The 25,121-nt window shown below is 36.3% G+C and overlaps 1 protein-coding gene across 1 annotated transcript in view; it reads left to right on the top strand.

The window, feature by feature from the left end:
• The window catches only part of LOC135223343 (reelin-like), a 484,942-nt gene that overhangs the window by 126,165 nt on the left and 333,656 nt on the right, over nucleotides 1–25,121 (top strand). The window contains 4 exon segments of the mRNA XM_064261806.1: nucleotides 17,549–17,660; nucleotides 20,163–20,213; nucleotides 20,215–20,250; nucleotides 20,252–20,323. Coding sequence (XP_064117876.1) covers nucleotides 17,549–17,660; nucleotides 20,163–20,213; nucleotides 20,215–20,250; nucleotides 20,252–20,323 — 271 coding nt within the window.

The raw sequence follows: 25,121 nt of genomic DNA, 5'->3' as shown, positions 1-25,121 counted from the left end.
CAGTTGAAACTGCACATGTGTGGCCGGCCTTAGGTCTTTATTTTGAATATGGAAGGTATATAACTGCTAGTATATTTGGACAACTTTCGAATGTTCCATCGCCTGCCCATACTGTAAAGATTTTCAAGTCACTTGGCTCATCTTCTCTTTAGATGCAAATACTAAAATCATTTTGAAGATCATCTCCACCACTCATATTTGGTGTACTCTACAGGAATCACATAATCATTCCATGTTCTTAGGGACTGGTGGACATTTATTTTCCTTTTGCCTCCAACGGCAAATATTACGGCTTAAATTCGATGCAGAAGGAAGTTCAACTACCTCTCATTCATGCAAATTCTTCAACTCAGTAGCAGCAAAGTACGAGAGGAGTCCTGGGTTCCAAGTGCTTTATCCTTATTCGGTTTTGGGCACATTTTGCACTGACAGACGATGCTGTGGCGGTATGATGATGCTCACCAACTACTTTTATTATCACGTCGTTTCCATCGTCTGTGTTCGGGTACACTCTTGTTTTACTTCTGCTATTTTCAAACATCCAATATTGTTTTTTTCCGTCACTATTTTGCTTTAGTTTATCATGTATATAATTCAAATCATCCACTAATTATTTGTTTTCTTCTGGATGCAATCACCCTCGGCATTTAGACTGACTAAGGGTACAATAACATAAGAAAAGGACTTGGTGGTAAATGGAATAAGAAGGATAAAAGGTATAATTACAATAACAAGATAATCAGTACTATTTGAATAATTTGGTGAATTGGTAAATGAAACAAGATAGATGGATGGGATAATTTCATTAACAAGGTATTCAGTATTTAAATAATTATATAGGTAGCGTATTGTCCTATAGTCAAACCAACATGTGGCGGGTGACAGAAGGTTTTTCTCGGACTATATCGTTCGCAGTTAAGAACATTTTGGTCATTTTACCCTTAAGGAAACTGACCTACTTAAATCTAAAACCTCGGCGGCAAACGCAGATTAACCCTGGATAGGTTTCGCTATATCACTATCCCGTTAAAGGTGCGTACTGGTCGAGCTCGACCCAGGCGTCTAGAAAAATTTGGCAAAAATCACTAACTTCATTTTTGCTGTACATTTTAGTTTCTAAAATTAATTTGGACAATAAAGAACACTACTGAAAAGATAAATAATACCCATCTACAAATTGAATATTTATTACAAATATTTAAAAAAATAAGTATATACAAAAATAATTTATGAAAATATTAAAGAAAAATACAAAATAAGCTATATACACAAAAAAATTGAGGGAATCCTTCCTAAAACTACAATTTACAATATGTGACTGTCAGAAAAGGTGTCGGACCCATAGAGGTCCAAATTTTAGAAGAGAAAAAAAGGGTAAATTTTTTTTTACCAAGAAATAAAGTCAAAATTTCACAATTTTTTGTTGGTACCTAAATGAAAAAGGAAGAGGCTAATTTTTTTTTAAGAATAAAGTCATATTATCCTAGACGTAGTTATGTGAAAATATTTGGACAAAGATGATATTATTTGCCTGTTATATCAGGCGCCAAATCTAAAGGTAATTTTTTTACCTCATTTTCACCATGAAAATTTCCTATAAAAATCGTTGTAACTATTTTAAGATATGATATTTATTTATGAAAATCTACCATAATATCACAAATTCTTTAGAAAACAAGAATATATACCGGTATGGCAACTTACCTTTCGGATATATACAATAAATGGCCCCCGACCACGACAAGTGCGACAGCCACATCTGCCACCTGAAATGGAGGAATGGAATGTAAATTTCAATGTTTTATTTACTTATCTAATTATGCGTGGATTTGCATAAAACTATTATGGTTGCTTGCTGGATGTTTCAACATTATTTTGCAGTCATAAAAAAGAACAATCTAATCCAAATACGTACTCCAATGTAAAGGTCATTTGTTGACCTTGTTTCACCATGAAAATTTCTTATAACATCGCTGTAACTATTATAAGATATGATATTATGCATGAAAATGTACCAGAATATCACAAATTCTATAGAGAACAAGAATATATAGCGGTATGGCAACTTACTTTTCGGATATACACAGTAAATGGCCCCCGACCACGACAAGTGTGACGGCCACATCTACCACCTGAAAAGGAGGAATGGAATGTAAATTTCAATGTGTTATCTAATTATTCGTGGATTTGCATAAAACATTTATGGTTACTTGCTGGATGTTTGAACATTTATTGTGCAGGTATAAAGAAATATCTGACCAAAAAGAATTTTTTCGAAAAGGGAATAGTTTAAAAAATTTGGAAATATCTACAAAAATCTAGAAAAATATTACAATATTTTAGGTAAAAAATGGATGATATATATTTTGTCAAGATTAAAATGATAGTATTCATCCAAACAAGTAGTAAAAAAAAGTTTCATGATGCAACTTACCTACATAGAAGACACAAACTTCGGACACAAGACAGTTTGATGCTGTAGGTAGATGGGCCAGTGGCATCGCAAACATGCTCTGTTTGTTTTGTGGTCTTCTCTAGATGGGCAGCTTTGGCAGCGAACACGCTTGGGCAGCTTGACGTGACCAATGGCAGGAAGAGGTCTCTGCTCCAGCTCAGCCAGCCTAAATGTATCCGCCATCAGGATACGCAGGGGCCTTGGCAAGTTGGTCAACGTATAATATCGATGACTTACTATGGGAGCACAAAATTCAATGGCGAGCTCCTCGAGGAACCTTCGCCTTGTCATACTTTTTGCCGATGGAAGGGACGTATGGAGAATATAAGAATTTACCATAATTATATTCAATATCCCGTAGAAAAGACAAAGTGGCCAGCGTCGTGTCTTACGAACACAATTTGCTGTAGAACACATATGATCGAAAGTGTCTACACCTCCTTTCGTTGCATTATAAAACATCTGAATGTCTGTCTTACGCCTTTCGATTTCAGACGAATCATGATGCAGGAAACTCAATAGCATCACCTCCTGCTGACTTGCTGACACTGGAAAGTCAAATTGTGTTCGTAATTGAACACGGCCACCGAGTCCTTGACGGGAAGCACACTCTCAGAAAGTTCCTTAGGAATATAAGGATTCTGCCGAATAGTGCCACACAAATACATGCCATCGTCAGCAAGTGATAAAGCGAGAGGTAAGGTCGTAAAGAAGTTATCAGTCGTCACTGTGCGACCCCTTCGGCGAAAAGGTCGCACAAGCTCAGTCGTGAAAACTTCTCCCAACGTCTGTCCTCTCGGCACCCTCACTGTATCCTTCCTCAAGTAAACAAACGCATTACATGTCTCATTACATATGTAATGCGTATCGGCATCACATACCAACACAAGCTTGATGCCGTACCTATAGGAAGAGAGAATAGAATTAGTATTTAAAAAATTAAAATCATATCAAATAAAGAGCAAAATAAAATCAAGTTAGTATGTATAATAATAATAATAATAATAATAATAATAATAATAATAATAATAATAATAATAATAATAATAATAATAACAATAATATTATATATATATATATATATATATATATATATATATATATATATATATATATAATTATTATTGTTATTACTATTATTATTATCAATATTATTATTATTAGTATTATTATTATTATTTATTTATTTATTTATTTGTTTTTTTTTTTTGCTCTATCACAGTCCTCCAATTCGACTGGGTGGTATTTATGGTGTGGGGTTCCGGGTTGCATCCTGCCTCCTTAGGAGTCCATCACTTTTCTTACTATGTGCGCCGTTTCTAGGATCACACTCTTCTGCATGAGTCCTGGAGCTACTTCAGCCTCTAGTTTTTCTAGATTCTTTTTCAGGGATCTTGGGATTGTACCTAGTGCTCCTATGATTATGGGTACGATTTCCACTGGCATATCCCATATCCTTCTTATTTCTATTTTCAGATCTTGATACTTATCCATTTTTTCTCTCTCTTTCTCTTCAACTCTGGTGTCCCATGGTATTGCGACATCAATGAGTGATACTTTCTTCTTGATTTTGTCAATCAACGTCACGTCTGGTCTATTTGCACGTATCACCCTATCTGTTCTGATACCATAGTCCCAGAGGATCTTTGCCTGATCGTTTTCTATCACTCCTTCAGGTTGGTGTTCGTACCACTTATTACTGCAAGGTAGCTGATGTTTCTTGCACAGGCTCCAGTGGAGGGCTTTTGCCACTGAATCATGCCTCTTTTTGTACTGGTTCTGTGCAAGTGCCGGACATTTGCTTGCTATGTGGTTTATGGTCTCATTTTTCGTATTGCACTTCCTACATATGGGAGAGATGTTATTTCCGTCTATCGTATTTTGAACATATCTGGTTCTTAGGGCCTGATCTTCTGCCGCTGTTATCATTCCTTCCGTTTCCTTCTTTAGCTCTCCCCTCTGTAGCCATTGCCACGTGTCATCGCTGGCTAGTTCTTTAGTCTGTCTCATGTATTGTCCGTGCATTGGTTTGTTGTGCCAGTCCTCTGTTCTGTTTGTCATTCTCCTGTCTCTGTATATTTCTGGGTCTTCGTCTACTTTTCTCAGTCCTTCTTCCCATGCACTCTTTAGCCACTCGTCTTCACTGGTTTTCAGATATTGCCCCAGTGCTCTGTTCTTGATGTTGACGCAGTCCTCTATGCTTAGTAGTCCTCTCCCTCCTTCCTTTTGTGTTATGTATAGTCTGTCCGTATTTGCTCTTGGGTGTAGTGCTTTGTGTATTGTCATATGTTTCCACTCTATTCCTGCGCTGTACTCTGATTACTGGCACTGCCCATGTGTTTATGGCTTTTATCATATTTCTGGCATTGAGTTTTGACTTGAGTATCGCCTTGAGTCTCTGCATATATTCTTTCCTGATCGTGTCCTTCATCTCTTGGTGTTTTATATCTCCTCCTTCCATTATTTCCAGGTATTTGCATCCAGTCTCATCTATGTGTTTGATGTTGATCCCATCTGGTAGCTTTATCCCTTCAGTTCTTGTTACTTTGCCCTTTTGTATGTTGACTAAGGCGCATTTTTCTATTCCAAACTCCATCCTGATGTCCCCAGATACAATCCTTACAGTCTGGATTAGGGTATCTATTTCCTTGATGCTCTTACCATACAGCTTGATGTCGTCCATGAACATCAGATGGTTAATTCTGTTGCCTCTTTTCTTAAGTTGGTACCCGGCATCCATCTTCTGTAGTACTTTTGTCATGGGAATCATGGCTACTACGAAGAGTAGTGGTATTATTATTATTATTATTATTATTATTATTATTATTATTATTATTATTATTATTATTATTATTATTATTCATACTAACTTGATTTTAATTTACTTTTTAATTGATATGATTTTAATTTTTTAGATACTAATTCTATTCTCTCTTCTTATAGGTATGGCATCAAGCTATATATATATATATATATATATATATATATATATATATTATATATATATATATATATATATATATAATATACATAATATATATATATATATATATATATATATATATATATATATATATGTATATATCTTATATATATATATATATATATATACACATATATATATATATATATATATATATATAATATATATATATATATATATATATATATATATATATATAGGGAGAGAGAGGGATAGAGAAAGAGACAGAGATACAGATAACATATTGTATATTTTATAAACACATAAAATATCATATTTCAATTCTTATTCCTAATAAGAACATATTATATAATAATCAAAGAAACAATTATGAATAAATAAAAAAGCAATTTCATGAAAAAAAACGAAATGGAAATCTGTGAACTTACTTGGCTGGCTTGCTGGGAATTTACATACGGAAGGGACAGCAACCCCTAAATGGAACAAGCTGGTTGTTGACAGTGAGATGTGGCCCTGGAGAGTAATTTTGTTGACAATTAACCACCACATGATCGAAGACTTTTCAAATGAGGGCAAGGCGATCTGTCCTCGCTCGCTCCGCTCTGGTGGCTGAATTGTCGAAACGAATCACTCTTGTTAGCAGGGCAAAACGATGCCCGCTCATTGTACAGTGGTACAAAGGATTGCCCTCTGGAAGCTCCCAGACGTCGCTTGTTGTGGTGTGATTGTTTGATCTTACAGCCGACATTATCAGGATCCCAATGAATGCCTTCAGTTCCCTCAGGTCCATGACCCTGAGGGCAACATTGCCCTTATGATAATAATTATTCCTCAAAAGGGCAAGTCGATCATTGGAATGCAAGACAATCTCTGCTAGCATAACATCAGATAAAAAGAGCGAGAAAATGTTGTTCACTCTTCCCACCCCAACGGTGACATTGGTGGAACCCCCAGGTTCAATCCTCGGTGTAAACAAAGGTGGGAGGGAGGCATTGGGATCTCTCCGCCACTTGGTCCCATCATGAGCCTCAACAATTTCAGGCCCTATGCGCTGGATAGGAGCTACCCGGGCTGGCTGGAGGTCACCCCTCTTCCTCTTCCTCTCCTAAGCTCGACCTGGGAGAGCGCGTCCTCAGGCCGAGAGGTTGAGGGACTGGTGTAGGTGCGGCGGTTGTAGTTGTTGTTGTTGTTGTTACAATAATGGGAACAGTCCCACTAACCCCAATGCTTCCTCCCATCGGAGTTGTCCTCATCCCCTGGGGAGAGGTCAAGAGGATTAGCCTCCTCTTCCCTCTCCTCTTCTTCCAACTCAGCAGCCTGTCCCTCACTCGGGTCATCTACGTCCTCCTCCTCAACGAAGTGGCGGCCGATTCCTCATTCTTGCCTTCAGACTGGACCTCCAGGTGGTCCTCAATGTCACTTTCTAATTCATAGAGAAGTGTGCTGATAGCATCTTCACCCCAAGGTCTCTTTCTCTTTGAAACCATAACTGAAAAAAAAGCAAAACATTAGAAATGAGCACTTGAACGGAATCAGCCCACATGGCAACAAGGGCATCTCAGCCAATGCCCCAGGCAAGCACGTGATAAACACACCATCCTCCCACATATTCCAATAATTAAAAAAAATTATACTAATTAGTTATATAATAAACACTGTCCTATATCAATTTAGTTATTATAAATGTTTTTTTGCAAAAAAAAAAAAAAATTAGCACTGGAACGGAATCGTCCCATATGGCAACAAGGGCATCTCAGCCAATGCCCCGGTCAAGCACGTGATAAACACACCATCCTCCCACATATTCCAATAATAAAACAAAACTATACTAATTAGTTGTATGATAAACACTGTCTTACATCAATTTAGTTATTATAACTGTTTTTTGCAAAAAAAACACAAAATGAGGCACTCGAATGGAATCGGCCCATATGGCAACAATGGCATATCAGCCAATGACTTGGGTATGCATGCGATACAACACACCATCCTCCCACATATTCCAATAATAAAACAAAAATATACTAGCATGAACACTGTTCAATATGCAATGTTTACCTAACAACTTTGCTTTTTGCAAGAAAAGCAGAAAGTGGCACTCGAAGGGAAATGGACCATATGGCGATATATGGCATCTCAGTCACTTTCAAGGTCCCTCACGTGATATGCACAACATCCTACAACATTTTCCAATATAAAAAAACTGTACTAATTAGCTATTATACACACTGTCCTACGTGTATTGAGTACGTAATAACTTTGCTATTTGCAAAAAAAACACAGAAAGTGGCACTCGAAGGGCACTGGACCATATGGCCATATACGGCGTGTCAGCCATGAACAAAGGCATTCATATTATAGATACATCATCCTCCGACATGTTCCAACATTACAAAATGTGATTAGAATGAATGCTGCTCAATATGTGAGGTTTACCTAAAAACTTTGCTTTTTGCAAAAAAAAACAGAAAGTGGCACTCAAAGGAAAATGGACCATATTGGCGGTATATGGCATCTCAGCCGCTCCCAGAGTCGTGCACGTGATATGCACAACATCCTAAAACATTTTCCAATATCACAAAAGTATACTAGTTTGCTATTATGCACACTGTCCTACATGAATTGGCTATGTAATAAATTTGCTATTTGCAGAAAAACACAGAAATTGGCACTCGAAGAGGACTGGACCATATGGTCATATACAGCATGTCAGCCATGAACAAAGGCATTCATATTATAGATACATCATCCTCCGACATATTCCAACATTATAAAAGACTATTAGAATGAATACTGCTCAATATGCAAGGTTTACCTAAAAACTTTGCTTTTTGGAAAAAAACCCAGAAAGTGGCACTCAAAGGAAAATGGACCATATAGCGATATATGACATCTCAGCCACTCCAAAGGTCATGCATGGCATAGATACACGACCCACCCAGACTTTCCAACACAACAAAGACACATGACTATGCATACTGTTCATTGAGAAATTGTTATGTAATAACTTTGGTTTTCGATCACCTACCTCTTATAGGTGCATGCGGGTCGACCTCAACCCGAGCGATTCTCAGAAAAGGGGGGAGCACTGGAGACAGACATTGGCAGGTCTGGACACAGTCGCAGTTTGTAGAAGAATGAACGTCTGCAGGTCGATCATGCCCAGATTTGACACGGGTGATAATTTATGGGAAAAGCCTATTTTTTGAAACACGCCTCGGGTCGAGCGCGACCCATCGCAGTTATTCAGGGTTAAGCATACAGATGGAGTGTTCGCTCTGCATTTATCCTATATTTTGTTTTCATTTCTTCTAAACTCAACTTGAGTAACATTTGTGTGTGTGCTAAAATGGAATATATCCAAATAATCAGATGGCTTGAAATTATGGCATTATTACAAGATCTATGATTATTATCTCCAAAAAACACACAAAGAAAGGAAAATCTTTAAGAAAAACCAAAAGTTACTTTTTCTTTCTTTAGAAAACGAAGTACAGTAAACGACAGAACTCAGGTAAAGTCATAAACAAGAGATTATTCTTGAGGTTGAGATTTAGAAGGATAGATAGATCTGTCAGAGCTCTATTCTTTTCCTGGCCCCACCCTAGCGATCTTAGAATCTTGAAAAGACTTTTTCTATTCTTTAACATATAAAACAATAGTCTATCAAAGAAACAAAGGCAAGGTATGGTTGACCCTTTGCAGCAAACAGATGTAGAGATTTGAAGAGAGATAACCTAAACTTTTAGATTCAAATACGAAGCTTTCTGATGACATCTCTCGTCATCCGCCACAACATTTTGGTTCGACTATAATGCAAAGTGTATTTTTAAAAATTAAATTGCCTTCGACTGCTCCCCCACTAAATCCTTAATATATCCTTTGGGAATTTGTTAAATTTGTACTGTCTGGTCGTTTATCCCTCCTTGTTTAAAAAAAAGTATTGTTGTCTGACTAGATTACCTGTGATCACATGTGGCGGCTACTTCTAAATCTTTTAATCTAGCCCACAGGCATTTTTTCGTTTCTTTAAAGTGAATGGGACCTTTTGTTAATCCTGTATTGTCCATTGGTATATGCTTACCTCTACTATGTTTCTCTTTGTTCTGATCAGTATTGCCTTGAGTAAAGGGTCGTTAAGACTGAAAGATCTTTATATATACATTATATATATATATATATATATATATATATTATATATATATATTATAATTCTCAACTGCTCGTTCACTCCTAGACAATGTGGTTTAACACACTGAAAAAAGTCGGCCTTTGAGGGAGAAACAAGAGATCAGAAAAAAGAGAAAAAAAAACTTGGGCAGAAGGCCGATATTACCAAGGAAGGAGGAATTTACGTAAAAGCTGGACTTTAGTTTTAAATGCACTGTATTTACATTAATTTACAGAGGTCCAGTAGACTAATAAGGGGGCCGATTGGTCGATCCACTGGAAACAAGTGGCTGGGGGCAACCAGACATGGCGTTCAGAGATTTGCGCAAACGGATTAAAAATGCAAGGCTTGCTCCAAGGGTTTCTAAGTGTTTGTCTGCAAAGAGATGGGACACTGGAATAAGGCGGGGGGCACATGAGGGCAAATGTCACATAGTAATTTCTTTCAAGCAAAAGTTTACAGGCCACTCAGGGGGGAATGAAACTGACTGGGAATTTATACAGAGAAGTATTTCTTTACTTGGATTTACAAGGGGAGTAACCACAGCATTGAACCAAGATGTGAGGAATGAGAAGCTGAACAAAGGAGGAGAAGTTAGGGGGGGGGGTGGGGGGTCGCCTTGAGAGAATAGAAATGAAATACAGACAAAGGCAAAATATTTCTCTGGCTGAACTGGAATTTACTCTCACATTATTAACTAGGAATCCTGGGCTTGGACGACTGGGCTTGGACGCCTGGGCTTGGACGCCTGGGCTTGGGCAGTCCTCTCCTTGATGTTCCTGTGCACAATGGACGTATAAAAATACTTGGGACTTCCCCAGAGTAGAGGGAGCAGAAAGGGGTGAAGCTGTGTCTGCAGGGTGAGGCGGGAAGCTTATGACCTTTCTTAGGTCTATGTTTCTTCTGAGATCGAGCTGCTGGCTTCTGCTCCTTTTAAAATTTTCTCCTGGTAAGCCATGCCCCAGTCCCTTTGGGGGTAATTCCAACAACCAATGGGAGAAGAGATAGCTGTTCTAGAAAATGGATGCTTACAGTTCAAAGGGGAAACTTGCTCATAGGCAAGGGTGACTGAAACTGGCAAAAGACCTTACTTTCCTTGATTCTGGCTTAAAACCTTGAACACCTTCCCATTCTAGAGGACATTTCAACCCTAGACGGGTTGGAATGGACAAGACAAGCCAGAAACAAGGACCAATTGCAAATATAAATTACTGAGCCTTCCATTCTCCCTTGAGTGGACTTATAATATAAGCAATATTCAAACTCTGCCGATGATAATATTCATGAAGTCTTACTTGACAGGCAGAGGATTAATGATCAATAAAAATAAAGTGTGATGTGACTAAAGACTAACTTGCTATATTCTAATAAAGAATACTCTTAAAATATAACGTCACACTAGAATAACAATGAATAGCAAATAATGAATATAAAATTTAACCTTCAGGGTAAATTATATCATATATAATACCTAATTGTTTAAGGCAACACATACTATCAGTTTACCCTGATGGGGCGATATGACGCATTCAGGTGTGTTAATGTCCCTACAATTTCATTAAGTAACTTTGTCTCGTAACAAGAAGACGCCTAACAGTATTAATTACATCCTAGCAAACATTAGTGCAAACTAACAAGGGGAAAATTAATGAAGTAATTCTTCATAGAGATTAAATAAGATGACACAAAAAAATATAAATTTCACCAAAGACAATGGAAATTTCACAAAGGGAATAACACTAAATCAGAAACCAAGTCAAAATAATGTATAAACGAGCCAGGCTTCGAAAATATCTCTAAAGCTATAGCAATGTTTGCTGGCTAAAATTTTCCCAAGTCAAATGGAATTCTAAGTGCCTAGAATAGGGCACGGTGCCAATTGTGGCACTTTTACGACAGTAGTTCATAAAGAAGTACTAATTTATATAAGGCCAGAATAGCTGGCAGGTTTGGCTCTGCCTAAGCAGGGCATACAATATACAATAAATGCCTAAAGGCAGTAAAGAAGAGGAAAGGAACTATGGGAGAAAAAAGATATAGACAGTACAAAAACAAAAAAGAAAATGAATAGAAAGTTACAAAAGGATAAGAAGGATAGCCAGTTCATGTGCTCTTTCTTTCTCCTTTTCGGCTGTTTGGAATGCTCTTTCAGCTGCTTCTCTTATCTCTTGTGCTTCCCTCTCAGCTGCTTGGAATTCTCTTTCAGCCGCTTCTCTCCTCTCTTGTGCTCTCCTCTCAGCTGCTTAGAATGCTCTTTCGGCTGCTTCTCTTTTCTCTTGTGCTCCCCTCTCCTTCTCCATTCTGGCTGCTCTCTCTTGAGCTGAATCTTTCAGCTTATCATTTACCTAATTGATCAGTTTTGCACCCTCCAGCCCCAGGGCTCTTCTGGCTTCTGTGAAGGCCTTAGCCTCCGCCAGTGCTGCGTTACTTGCCATCTCCTCAGCAGTAAAACGCTAGTAGACTAGCCTGAGAATAATAGGATGGAAGGCAGCTGCAAAACTGCAAATGTCGCCAGGAGTATGCGGAAATACTCAGCGCAGAACCTTGGCAAGATGACCGTAAAATCCCTGCAAATACAGTTACAACTGGGGTGTAGTGCGGCGGAAACCTCACGCTGTAAAATCTCTGTAATTTAGTTTGGCGGAGAATTCGACGTTGGTAATGGATTTGGCAATAAATTTTGTACACGCAGAACCTTAATGCGAGCACGGCTTGTAAAATGAAAACAAAAGAATCTGGTCACGTATTCCACAGAAATTCAACGTGAAAAGGTGGCAAATGAATGTCGTAAAGGCGGAAACTCAACGCCAGTACAGGTTTGTAAAATAAAAGAAAGAATCAGTTCATGAATTTCACTGATATCCAACATGAAAAAGTCGTGAATTATCAAATAAATCTTGTAAACGCGGAACCTCAACGTGAGTACGGGTTTGTAAATAAAAAGGAGAGAATTTGGTCACGAATTTCACGGACATTCAACGTGAAGACGTGGCAAATGAATGTCGTAAAGGTGGAAACTCAACGGCAGTATGGGTTAATATAAAATGTATATGGGGTCTTCCTTTTTATTATTTATATATATCGTCTCGAGGACAAAGACAAGAGGTGGATAAAAATTATTTTTACCTATCCTTTTCTTATAACACAAATCCCTGGTCTATCTTACCCTTGAACCTAGCTTTGCTCAGAATTCGTAACGCTAGCTCATATACATTGAAGGGAAGAGGAAAAACCAGGATAAAGATATCTCACCCTGCATAAATATACCGCCTCCACACAAACACCTTTTTACCCTAGCTCTCGCAAATTTAATACCCTGGAGAATTAGGCCTGCACACTGGTCGTCTAGACTGGAGGAATGAATCAGTGTTACAAGGTTGCGGTGAGGAAGCTACGCTAAGGGTAACATGTGCCCTTGTTTGAAATGCAAAAGTATTTGCCCTTATTATTACTCTCTGATTTTGCTTATCCTAACATTAAGAATTTTATGCTAATACTATGTTTTTTCTTTTTTAACTCATTGACTCATCTATTCCTTTGTTAATGAACAGGGCAATGGATAGGTATGAAGTAGATACATGGCTGGGGATTTAAATCCTATCCTGTTTAGACCTGTAAGCGGCCGTGCATGTGAGAGAGAGAGAGAGAGAGAGAGAGAGAGAGAGAGAGAGAGAGAGAGAGAGAGAGAGAGAGAGACGCAAAATTTCTTTACAACGCGAGATTCGCAATTAACTTGCAATTCACGAAATATGGCACTTATTTTCATTTTGAATCTTACTCCCTAACCTCTATGCTTTATGCAATGGCACATAACATTAAAATTTCTCTCTCGAGCTCTAGTCTATCGGCCTACACGTGGTCTATTTCCTATCGCTATAATGACAGTAAGATTTTATATACCAATAACTAGAATACCTAGTTCTACATGAATAACTAGGAAATAAAAAATAAAATTTACCTTATTCCTGTTGTGGAGAATTTGGAAACCTTACTTTCACTTGTTTATAAAAATATTAAAGGAATTCAGATTCGTTTCTTTCGTGATACCAGTTTAATGACCGATGCAAGACTGGGAATGAAAATTCTTTTTCACAAGACTGGTTTTGGAACCAATCATCTCACAATATCTAAGACAAGGTTGCCATTATTCTGAACTGCTTGTTCACTCCTAGAAAATGTGGTTTAACACTAAAAAAATTGGCCTTGGAGGGAGGAACGAGAGATCAGAACAAAGAGAAAAAAACTAGGGCAGAAGGCTGATATTGCTGAGGAAGGAGGAATTTACTTAAAAGCTGGACTTATGTTGTAAATGCACTGTATTTACATTAATTTACAGAGGTCCAGGAGACTAATAAGGGGGTCGATTGGTTGATCCACCGGAAACACATTGCTGGGTGCAACCAGACACGGCGTTCAGAAATTTGCACAAACGGATTAAAAATGCAAGGCTTGCTCCAAGGATTTCCAGTTTCGACCACAATCAGACATGGTGTTTGTCTGCAAAGAGATGGGACACTGGCATAAGGTGGGGGGCACACGAGGGCGAATGTTACACACTACTTTCTTTCAAGCAAAAGTTTAAAGGGCACTCAGGGGGGAATGAAACTGACTGGGAATTTACACAAAGAGAACTATTTCGTTACTTGAATTTACTAGGGGATGTTTACTAGTATCATAAGGGGAGTAACCACAGCATTGAACCAAGATGGGAGGAATGAGAAGCTGAACAAAGGATGAAGGGAGGGTCACCTTGAAAGAATAGAAATGAAATACAGACAAAGGCAAAAAATTCCCTGGCTGAACTGGAATTTACCCTCACAGTACCTGGAAATCCTGGGCTTGAACGCCTGGGCTTGGGCGTCGTCCTCTCCTTGATGTTCCTGTGCGCTATGGACGTACAAAAATACTTGGGACTTCCCCAGAGGAAAGGAAGCAGAAAGGGGTGAAGCGGTGTCTGCAGGGCGAGGCAGGGAGCTTCTGACCTCTCTTAGGTCTAGGTTTCTTCTGAGAGCAAGCTGCAGGCTTCTGTTCCTTTTAAAATGTTCTCCTGGTAAGCCACGCCCCAGTCCCTGTGGGGGTAATTCCGACAACCAATGGGAGAAGAGATAGCTTTTCTAGAGAATGGATGCTTACAGTTCAAAGGGCAACTTGCATATAGACGAGGGTGACTGAAACTGGTAAAAGACCTTACTTTCCTTGGTTCTGACTTAAAATCTTGAACAATATCTATATATACATAGATATATATATATAGATATATATAACAACATATGATATATATATATAGATATATATATATATAGACACATATGTACATATATATATATATATATATATATATATAGATATATATATCTATATATATATACATACTATATATATATATATATATATATATATATATATATATAGTATATATATATAGATATGTATGTAGGTATATTACATATATATCATATATAGCTCTGAGATATATATATATATATACATACATATCATATATATATATATATATATTATATATATATATATATATATATATAGATATATATATGTATAGATTATATATATATATATATATATATATATATATATAGTATATATATATATATACAGACATATATAGATATGAGTAGAGATATATCTATATCTAGATATAGAGTAGATATATATATATATGTGTACATATATATATATCTATATAGATATATATATATTATTATAGATATATAATGGATAGTATAATATAATATATATAATATATATATACATATAATATATATAATATATATATACTACATATATATATATATATAATAAATAGATTATGATATATATTATATAGATAGATATATATATAGATGTGTACATATATATATATATATATATGATATATATAGGATATATATAATAGATATTATGTATATATATATCTATATATATATATATATATATATATAAATAATATATATATATATATATAGAGTATATATATATAGATTTAGGCCATATATAAATATCTATGTATATATATATATATAATATATATATATAGATATATATAGGATGATATATATATATATATATATATATATATATAGATATGTATATATATATATAGTATATATATAGATATATATATATAGATTTATATATATATATTATGTATAGATTTATATATATATATATATAATATATATTATATATATATATATATATATATATATATATATATATATATATATATATATAAGATATATCGGCTATATATTTTAAGATATATATATATATGATATATATATATATATATATAAGATGATAGATATATATGTATAACTAAAAAAATATATATATCTATATATATATATATATATATATATAGATATATCATAATAAATTTATATATATATATAATATATATATAATATATATTATATATATATATATATATATATATAGGCATATATAGATAGAGATTATATCGAATCTAAATATATATATAGATATACTATAAATAGAGAGTATATGGCATATATATATATATATATATATATATATATATATATAAATATATATATATATATATATATATATATATATATATATATATATAAATATATATATATATATATATATATATATATATAATATATATATATATACCCATATATATACATGTATATATATATATATATATATATATATATATATATATATATAATATATAGTATATATATATATATATTCAAATACATAATACATAGAGTCCAAAATTTTTTGTATTTCTGGATGACAATATATCACCACTATACAAAAATAAGAACTTTAATAATGAATATTGCTTATTATGTGAAATGAATAATGAAAAGTATGTTATAACCATTTTTAATGGAATAAAGAATTTTTACTTTACTTTGTTATTAAGTGAACAAACTTTCCGACTTGGAGGAATTATTGTGAAGAGAAGCGTTTCGAGACTCCATAATGTTGATGGTGTCTCTTAAGGCTCATTTGAAATTCCGACAAAGGTTGTGAAACGCGCGCAAGAAGGCGATCACTTTGATGGAGGATAGTTGTTTTGACCAAGCATTATTTTTGTTGTTTGCCCTTTTGGTTGGCGTCAGGACGCCACTTTTAAAATGTGGATGAGAGATGGAATTAGAAAACTCCAAGTAATATCTCAGAACCGAAGAATGTGTATTAAAGAATACAAACGGCGCTTGTAATGCTGATATTTACAGTTGATCTCGTATTTATGGCTGATAGATGAGAATGCAGCGCGTGAAAAGTGGTTATGAAATTTGAATGAGTATGCTAGAGCTAAATAGGTTGTGCAGGCAAAGGCACATCTTATTGTCATGATGAAAAATATAACAAATTATGGAAACGACGAACTCATGTAGAGTCAGGAACAAATGGTTCAAGCGACGACAGAGTAAATGAAAAGGATCCCAGAAAGCGCAAGACAAAAAATGACGTTTAAGTTCGGCAAAAGACGCCAAATTAGAATGTGCCTGAATGCAGAACTCGTGAACCAGTTATGAAAGCCAAGAGTGAGCTGCGAACGTCAACGAGAAAAGATATCTTCATAGTGATTTTCACGTCCGTTTTTTGTTTTCTTTATGCTTAGCTCATTTTCTCCGACCATTTTGTCCTTAGACTTTACAAATACTTTAATCATGAATTTTAATGAATCGCAATTTTTGAATTACCTTTGGTAGTGTCGACTCATTAAATCAATTTGTTATCTCATTCATGAAAAATTTGTTTTACAACAATTCAGGTTCAGTCAATTCAGGTTCACCCAACTATTCTACTTTCGGTCGGAATTAAGTTTGTGTGAGATCTGCTGAAGTTGAAAACTTGATGCCACTAAGGATAATGCTAGAATTTCTAACTCGTATAACTGTCCATGGTGAAGATTCTTCTCTCCTCACTGTAAGTCACCATCATAACCAAACGTTTTGTTCTCAAACAGGTGTGAGTACGGGTATTCTGGTGCGGCTTGTGAACATCCAGATCACGAAAATCCTTTCTACATGTCGGAGCCTTTCAGCGACTCCATCGCCTCGAGTGCCAATATTTTAAAGGTGAAAATGAGTATCTTTATCTTTCCAAAATGAAATAGGTGAATGCGGGTGAGCGATGAAGTTCCTTATTCTTTATTGTTGCAGAAAGCAAGTTGCAAGGTAGCTATTCACTGTTATTCTGTTTGTTCTGATATTGTTCTTAGAGTCTTTTGTCTTCGGAGATATAGTCGAGGTAAATGATGAATGATGGCATGTGATTTCCGGTTATAGAACTATGCTGCACCGATGCTTACCACCAAAGGTCAAAATGTTGCTCGGGCTGCTAGAATGAAGCCTATCGTCTATAGCTTTTCAAATTTGGAAAATAAGAGACACGCACAGCATTATATTTCTTTGAAACCAACAGTGAAAAGAGCAGTTACAATGACAGTCAAATGGGCTCCAGACTTCAAGGAAAAGAGATTATTGTTTACTAAGATTTGATATTGTCAAGGGTGGAAGGTTATGATGGCTGTCTAATTTTCACAAAATACCTTGATTCATTTCATTAACATTTACAGACAGTTTTGGAGATAGATTTAAAAGGAAGGGCACTTTGCATCTTTTTTGGGTGATTGCACATTAAAATAAGTATATTTGCACGCGATTGATGGCTATGTTACAAAAACACCCATTAGTACCATCTGTAAGTCTTACGCCACTTTGTGAATGCAAAGAATTAGACCAGTAAGCATGTTTATAACAGAGAAAGTGCGACATATCTGGTCATTTATTAGACATTGAGTTAGAATCCACCGAATCTCATGAACTGGTAAATATTTCCGTGGCTGTGGAAGTAGCATGTTAAGTCTTAGTCAATGATACCCACAAAAAAAAAAGAAAAAAAAAGACAATTATGGACAAGTTGTAGTCTACGAACAAAATGTAATGACAAGATGTGCCCAAGATACAAAGGTCCCGAATCGTAATCATTTTGCATAAAACCTATCATATACTAAATTGATACTTACAATTACATTAGAGAGGCATCCCACAAGCCGTCACTGGCACTAAGAAAAACATTCAATATTAAGCTTAATTTTGCAATTCTCTATTTACATATAATTTCCATGCCTACAGCTACACCGGACTCCCGTCAATATACACTTTTCGTGAGAGAGAGAGAGAGAGAGAGAGAGAGAGAGAGAGAGAGAGAGAGAGAGAGAGAGAATACTTAGTTTTAGGAGTGATGAGGCATTGTAATGAAAGTTGCTACCATCCATTTAAATTCTGATTGAATTGACATTGGTCTTCGTTAGCGATGTTCCATATGATACTCTGGTTTATTTTTTTAGAAATTTTTTCAGATCATGAAAATTGAAAGGTAAAATATGTGCAAAAATTATTTTAAAAAATACATTGTTTTCACAGCCATTTAATCCTTTGTTTTTATTCTGTAAGCACAAAATAGTTACATGCCATTTACACAGTTAAATGAATTGATCTGATACTAAAGTCGAACGTATCCCTGTAACTTAGTACATCAGAGAGCCTGCCAGACTGATATCGACACAGCGGGAAACATTTCATGTCTTACTTGCAAGAGGAATCGTATCAGGTTTACTAAGAAGACTACGCCTTCGTAATTCTGGGCTATTTCTCGCTGTACATACTACACATACACATACATACACACACATATATATATGCATATATATATATATATATATATATATAGATATATATATATATATATATAGATTATTCAAGCTACAAATGTCTTTTAATATCTAATTCGCTCAACCTCGGAATTGATATATTTTCATGTATGTAAACTGAAGGGGAATTTTTTACTTGATAATACTTTCGTCCTCTCGTGGGTGTGAACCACCGCTCAGAGGACAGAGACAAAATCAGGACATCAGTGACGTTATCGATTCCGCTAACAAGTGAGGTTATAAGTTTATACCGATTCCGACCTTACAAATCACCGTCGAACTTCGGGTATTAGTAATTAGAATCGATATCCAACCCTCTCTACCATGTTAACAAATTCGAAAGTTTGCCGAACATAGCCATGTTATGAATAATTATCATGTCACCATGATTCACAAATTTTTCGAACTACAAATGTCCTTTAATACCTAATTCACTCTACCTCGGAATTAATATATTTTCACATATGTAAACTGAAGGGTAATTTTTTACTTGATATCGATTACGAATACCCAAAGTTCGACGGTGATTTGTAGGGTCGGAATTGGTATAAACTTATAACCTCACTTGTTAGCCGAACCGATAATGTCACCAACATTCTGATTTCGTCTCTGTCCTATGGGCAGTGGTTCGAAGCCACGAGAGGACGAAATTATTATCAAATAAAAAATTCCCCTTCGATTTACATGTATGAAAATGTATTAATTCCGAGGTAGAGCGAATTAGATATTAAAGGACATTTGCAGCTCAAATAATTTATATGAATCATGTTGATTTGATAAGTTATTATATATATATATATATATATATATATATATATATATATATATATATGTATTATATATATATATGTTATTTATCTTCTAGGTTACTGGTGGAAGATCTAGTATGCGGTGTGGCGTCGTTGGAGCAGGAAATGGCAGCTGTTTTCCTAGGTGGAGGCCCCAGATCCATTAACTACAGTAGATCTGAATACCACGCAAGCACATTTCCTACAGTTTCACTTCCTAGCAGGCACCATTAGTGAGGTAAGACTTACTTCGGTATTATTGCAAGTTTTAAATTCCATCTAAGCAGTTTTCCTTCACTATATTGGGCATACTATAGTGGTAAAAGTATGTTACTAAAACAGCTAATAACATATTAGTTTTTGCACATGGCTAATTATTCAAATAAAATTAATTTTTGAAACCGTTGCAGATTATTATCATATATATATATATAATAGTATATAATATATATTATATATATATAATATATATATAGGATTATATAGATTATATAAATTATATATATAATAAATATATATCTATCTATATATATATCTATATATATATAGATATTATATATATACTATATAGATATATATATATATATATATATATATTTAGATACATATATATATATCTATATATATAAATATAATATATATTTTCGGAATGATTTAAACGCAGACATGTGTTTGATATTAGCATAGCTTATTTAATGCGGCGTTTCAGGGACCAGTCCCATTTTCAAGCTGAATATCACAATACCAAAATCAAATAAAAACAATACTCATCTATAAATACCAAATTACAATAAATAAAGCAAATTAAAAGAACACCAACGAAGCTGAAGTACCATTTCCAGTAGAGGAAGGAATACGAGTGACTAAAATAACGAAGGCATTCCATTGTTGACGCCAGGTACAAAGAGGTGGAGGCAGTTTGGTTGTTCAGTTTCGAATCAGTCGTTTTTATAAAGAACAATTCAAAGATCGCTAGCTGAATGTTTCAGTTCCGTGACCATACAAAGAAAGCGTCCGTTACCATATAAAGAAATCCAAGAGCAATATTGAATATAAAAACCTCAAGATCCTTACAAAAGCGCTCTCCACAGCAGCTATAGCGGTCTTCGAAGTGCTCTTTATAAAAACGACTGAACAACCAAGCTGCCTCCACCTCTCTGTACCTGGCGTCAACAATTTTTGTTATTTTAGTCCCTTGTCTTCCGTCCTCTACTGGAAATGGTATTTGGTGTTCTTTTAATTTGCTTTATTTATTGTAATTTTGTATTTTTAGACGAGTATTTTTTGTAATTTGATTTTATTATTGTAATTTTCAGCTTGAAAATGGGACTGGTCCCTGAAACGTCGCTTCAATAAAACTACCATTAAAATGAATAATTCAAGGCTTCTTGGTGTGGACTGGTAAGTGTTTCTGTACCAAATGGTAGGGATTGGGCAAGAAGGCTAAAAAAATGGGACTATTTGGTACATGTGCCGACTTGCCCCATTTTATTTGATAACAATTGTAAGTCTATTTATTTATATAATGTATGTTATGTTTCTAGATTTTTGTAAGGATAATGAGATTAGTGTCCTATCATTGCCTCCGCATAGCTTTCACAAGTCGCAGCCCCTGGAGGTTAGTGTTTATAGACCTTTGAAGAAATGCATTCATGGATGACTAGTAATCCAGGATCAAGTATGCCCGTCTATGACATTCCTGGTATAGTTTCCACGGCTTTACCTCTGGCTGTCACATATTTTGATGTTTTCAGTGGGTTTAGGATTGCTGGGATTTCACCGTTGAATACAGACTATTTCAAGATTCTGATTTTACGGGTGTGTATGTAACAGATTGAGAGATCTCCGAAAAGTCATCAGCGTGACAGCCTTGTAATAGGACAGACAACAATGGAATTAAAAAATTGCTTGATGAAGTCCAGGGTAAGTTGATCACCTTGGAGAGCAGAATGAACCCACACCATCTAATTCTGGAGTAACTGGAAAGACAGCAATTTCACCTGTAGAACTGAGACCATTGCCTAAAGCAGGTGCTGGAAAGGAACAATTCAATGGATGGGAGGAAACATCATTCTGCTATTCTAGCTGACACACCAGTCAAAAAAACACTTGAAAAGAAGTTGAATAAAAAAAAAACACCAAAAGACGAAAAGTATCCCCTTTTCGCAAGAAAAAAAAGAAACACCATTCCCAGAGTTTATGCCTGTTGATTCAGAAGAAAGCTCAGTTGAAGACAGCCTGTGTTTGGTAAGCCAGGAGAAGTGTGGGTCCAGTACAGGACATGTAACATGTGGGAGCATGAGGACTGCACTGACGAAGATTTGTTTGATACCTGCCACAATTTCAACTCAGATGATGATATGAAGTAAGGCTGCCCGCACATGAGCAACTTTTTATTATGAGAACAGAAAATTGTCACATTAAAAAATTGTTGCAACAAAAAGTTAAAGGTAAGGTACACCGCGCACATGAGCCACACAATGGCGGCAATTTTTGTTAATAGTGTGATCATGGATAACATGGAAACCGCAGATATTTGTGCACTCTTGCTGAGGAGGAAGTACAAAAGCGGCCAAGAAAATACTGGGTGCACCCCATAGTCAGTCAGATGTTAATATGTGGAGCATTTCACACATTACTTGATGATTTAAAAAGGCACCCTGATTTAGTTACTTCAGGATGTCACAAGAAACTTTTGTTCATCTAGTGACAATAACTGGGCCACTTACAGCACACCAGGATTCTTCTTGAAATTACAGTACAAAGAAATAAAGATAATCCATTACGTTACCATTTCTCAGAAAATAGGGAAATGACTAGCCTACTACTTTACTTTACATAAGTGCTAAATGTGTAGTAGATATAACCAATACTTTGTGATTAATATAAAAAATGTAGTTCCTTATTTATTGAGCATTATTTCAAAAAAAATTTCAACTTCAACAAATTCAATGAAATAATCAGATTTGGTGACTGAAAACAATTTCAGTTCCATTTATATGTAAATAAACTAATGAATTCGGTTATCGGTGTACACCAGAATAAACTGGCTCACTGGCGGGCGGTTCAATGACCTTGAGGTGTCTTCTGTTTTCTTATCAACAAACGCCCACTGCCATCTAGTCTTATTGTGTACTGTGTATGAGGTCGTTGCTTGACTATAATTCCTAGCTTGCTCAGGCCTTAGTCATCTGGTTTCTGAACCCTAACATGTGTGCCTGGCTGTATGGGCATGAGCCTCCTAAACAGTCTGAAGGTGCTCATCCCAATAGATCTGTTTGGCTGAGTGCTTCTTCAGTAGGTCTCTAAAGTGGGTCATGATGGGCGCTGTTGTCAGGAAGGGGGCCAGATGGTTGACGATACCATACCATGATCTGATGTTAGATATTGTGGGCTTTTGGGGCATCAAAAAACTTCTGATGTCAGATAGACAATCTTCTGAAGGCTTGTAGGAGTCCCAACCGACGTCAAACCTGACGAATTCCAATTCTTTCTTGCAGGACTTAAATTTTACTGGTTTTAAGGTGATGCCTTTATATGCACAGACTGCGAGGAAGTCATACACATGCCAAAAGGCCCCTTCCACGCTTGCTTCATAGAGAAGTGTGTCATCCACACACTTGAACTTCCTGGGTACTTCTTCAATGGCATCATCGAAATTACGTGTATATGTGTCAGAGGCAGAACAATGCCCCATTGGTGTCCTTTGGTATTGATACCTGCCCCAAGGTGTGATGAATGTAGTTAGGGGTATGCTTTCCTTGTCCAGTTCTACCTGGTGAAATCCCCAATAGGTGTCAGCCACAGTTTTGTATGAGCAGAGGGGAATGCTGGATAGTCTACTGTACATCTTGGTTGCCCCGATTTCTTGGCCACAACCACCATACGTGAACACCATTCTGTGGGCTCTCCAGGGGGAGCTTGCTATAAGACCCCTCTCTTGATGTCCTCCTCCAACTGGGCTTTCACCTCTTTTTCCCAGTACTTCAGTACTGATGCAGGTGTGTGGCAGGCATAAGGAACTGCGTCACGTAACAGGTGGATACGGTGGGGTTCCCCTTCCATTACCGGGAGGGGTTCTCTCTCGGTGTTGAAGGTCATACTTGAAAAATGGGCTAATAACCAGTCTTCTAATCTGGTAATATTCTCCTCGGTAGGGGGAAACGGGATGGTCGACAGTCTTGCAGGTTGATCGGTTGCTTCGGTAACGTATGGGTTGCACTTACTACTGTGGGGGTGGAGTCTGCGAAGGGGGGATGGTTTGGAAACGTTTCTGGCACCAGACCTACTTTCTTGCAAGCGTCCAAGGATTGATAAAAGTCAATGGAAGACTTTACAAAATACACTTCCTGGGTTGTGTGCCTCCCCTAGTATCCTATAGTACAAGAGGTCGACCCTAAACACTTTAGATGTAGGTTGGCAAGGTCTCGCAACCTTCCCTTCAACCGGACCACTCTCCCGAGTTGGCAAAGTATACATCGACACGAATAGTGGGTTGCGGGGACGACCCCTTCCGCAACATTGCCTCTGCCGCTACGACAACTGCAATCACTGCACTCGCTATGTCTGACTCCGCTGCCAGACCACTGACGTTTTTCCTGGCGCTCCACCCTCTACAACACTTCTTCAGGTGTCCGGTTTTACCGCATTCGTGGCATGTCATGTTTCTTGCAGGACACGAAGAATACTCAGGGGTGTGACAAATGCCACAATTACCACAGGGGTGTGATTCACAGGGGCACTCTTGACATAGTTACTAAGGGCAGCAGCCACCTCCGGTTCCTCCTCACACACTCCGGCAGCAGCTGCTCTAGGGGAGCTGCTTGGCCATGCCCTACTACGAAGGGCATCGTCACGGGCAGCCTCAAACACACTGACATGACTCTGAGGGAGTCAATATCACGAATATCATTACATGATAGAAATACTTGCCTTTTGAGCACTTTATCACTTAGGCCTAACATGAGCTTATGCAATAGCATATATTAAAATAAATTGTGATTACAATTAGGACATGTGAATGCACAATCAGTAGC

The sequence above is a fragment of the Macrobrachium nipponense genome, chromosome 8, assembly GCF_015104395.2.
Source record: "Macrobrachium nipponense isolate FS-2020 chromosome 8, ASM1510439v2, whole genome shotgun sequence".
NCBI lineage: Eukaryota > Metazoa > Arthropoda > Malacostraca > Decapoda > Palaemonidae > Macrobrachium > Macrobrachium nipponense.
The sequence above is the reverse complement of the archived record's forward strand: the minus strand, read 5'-3'. Positions and strand labels throughout refer to the sequence as shown.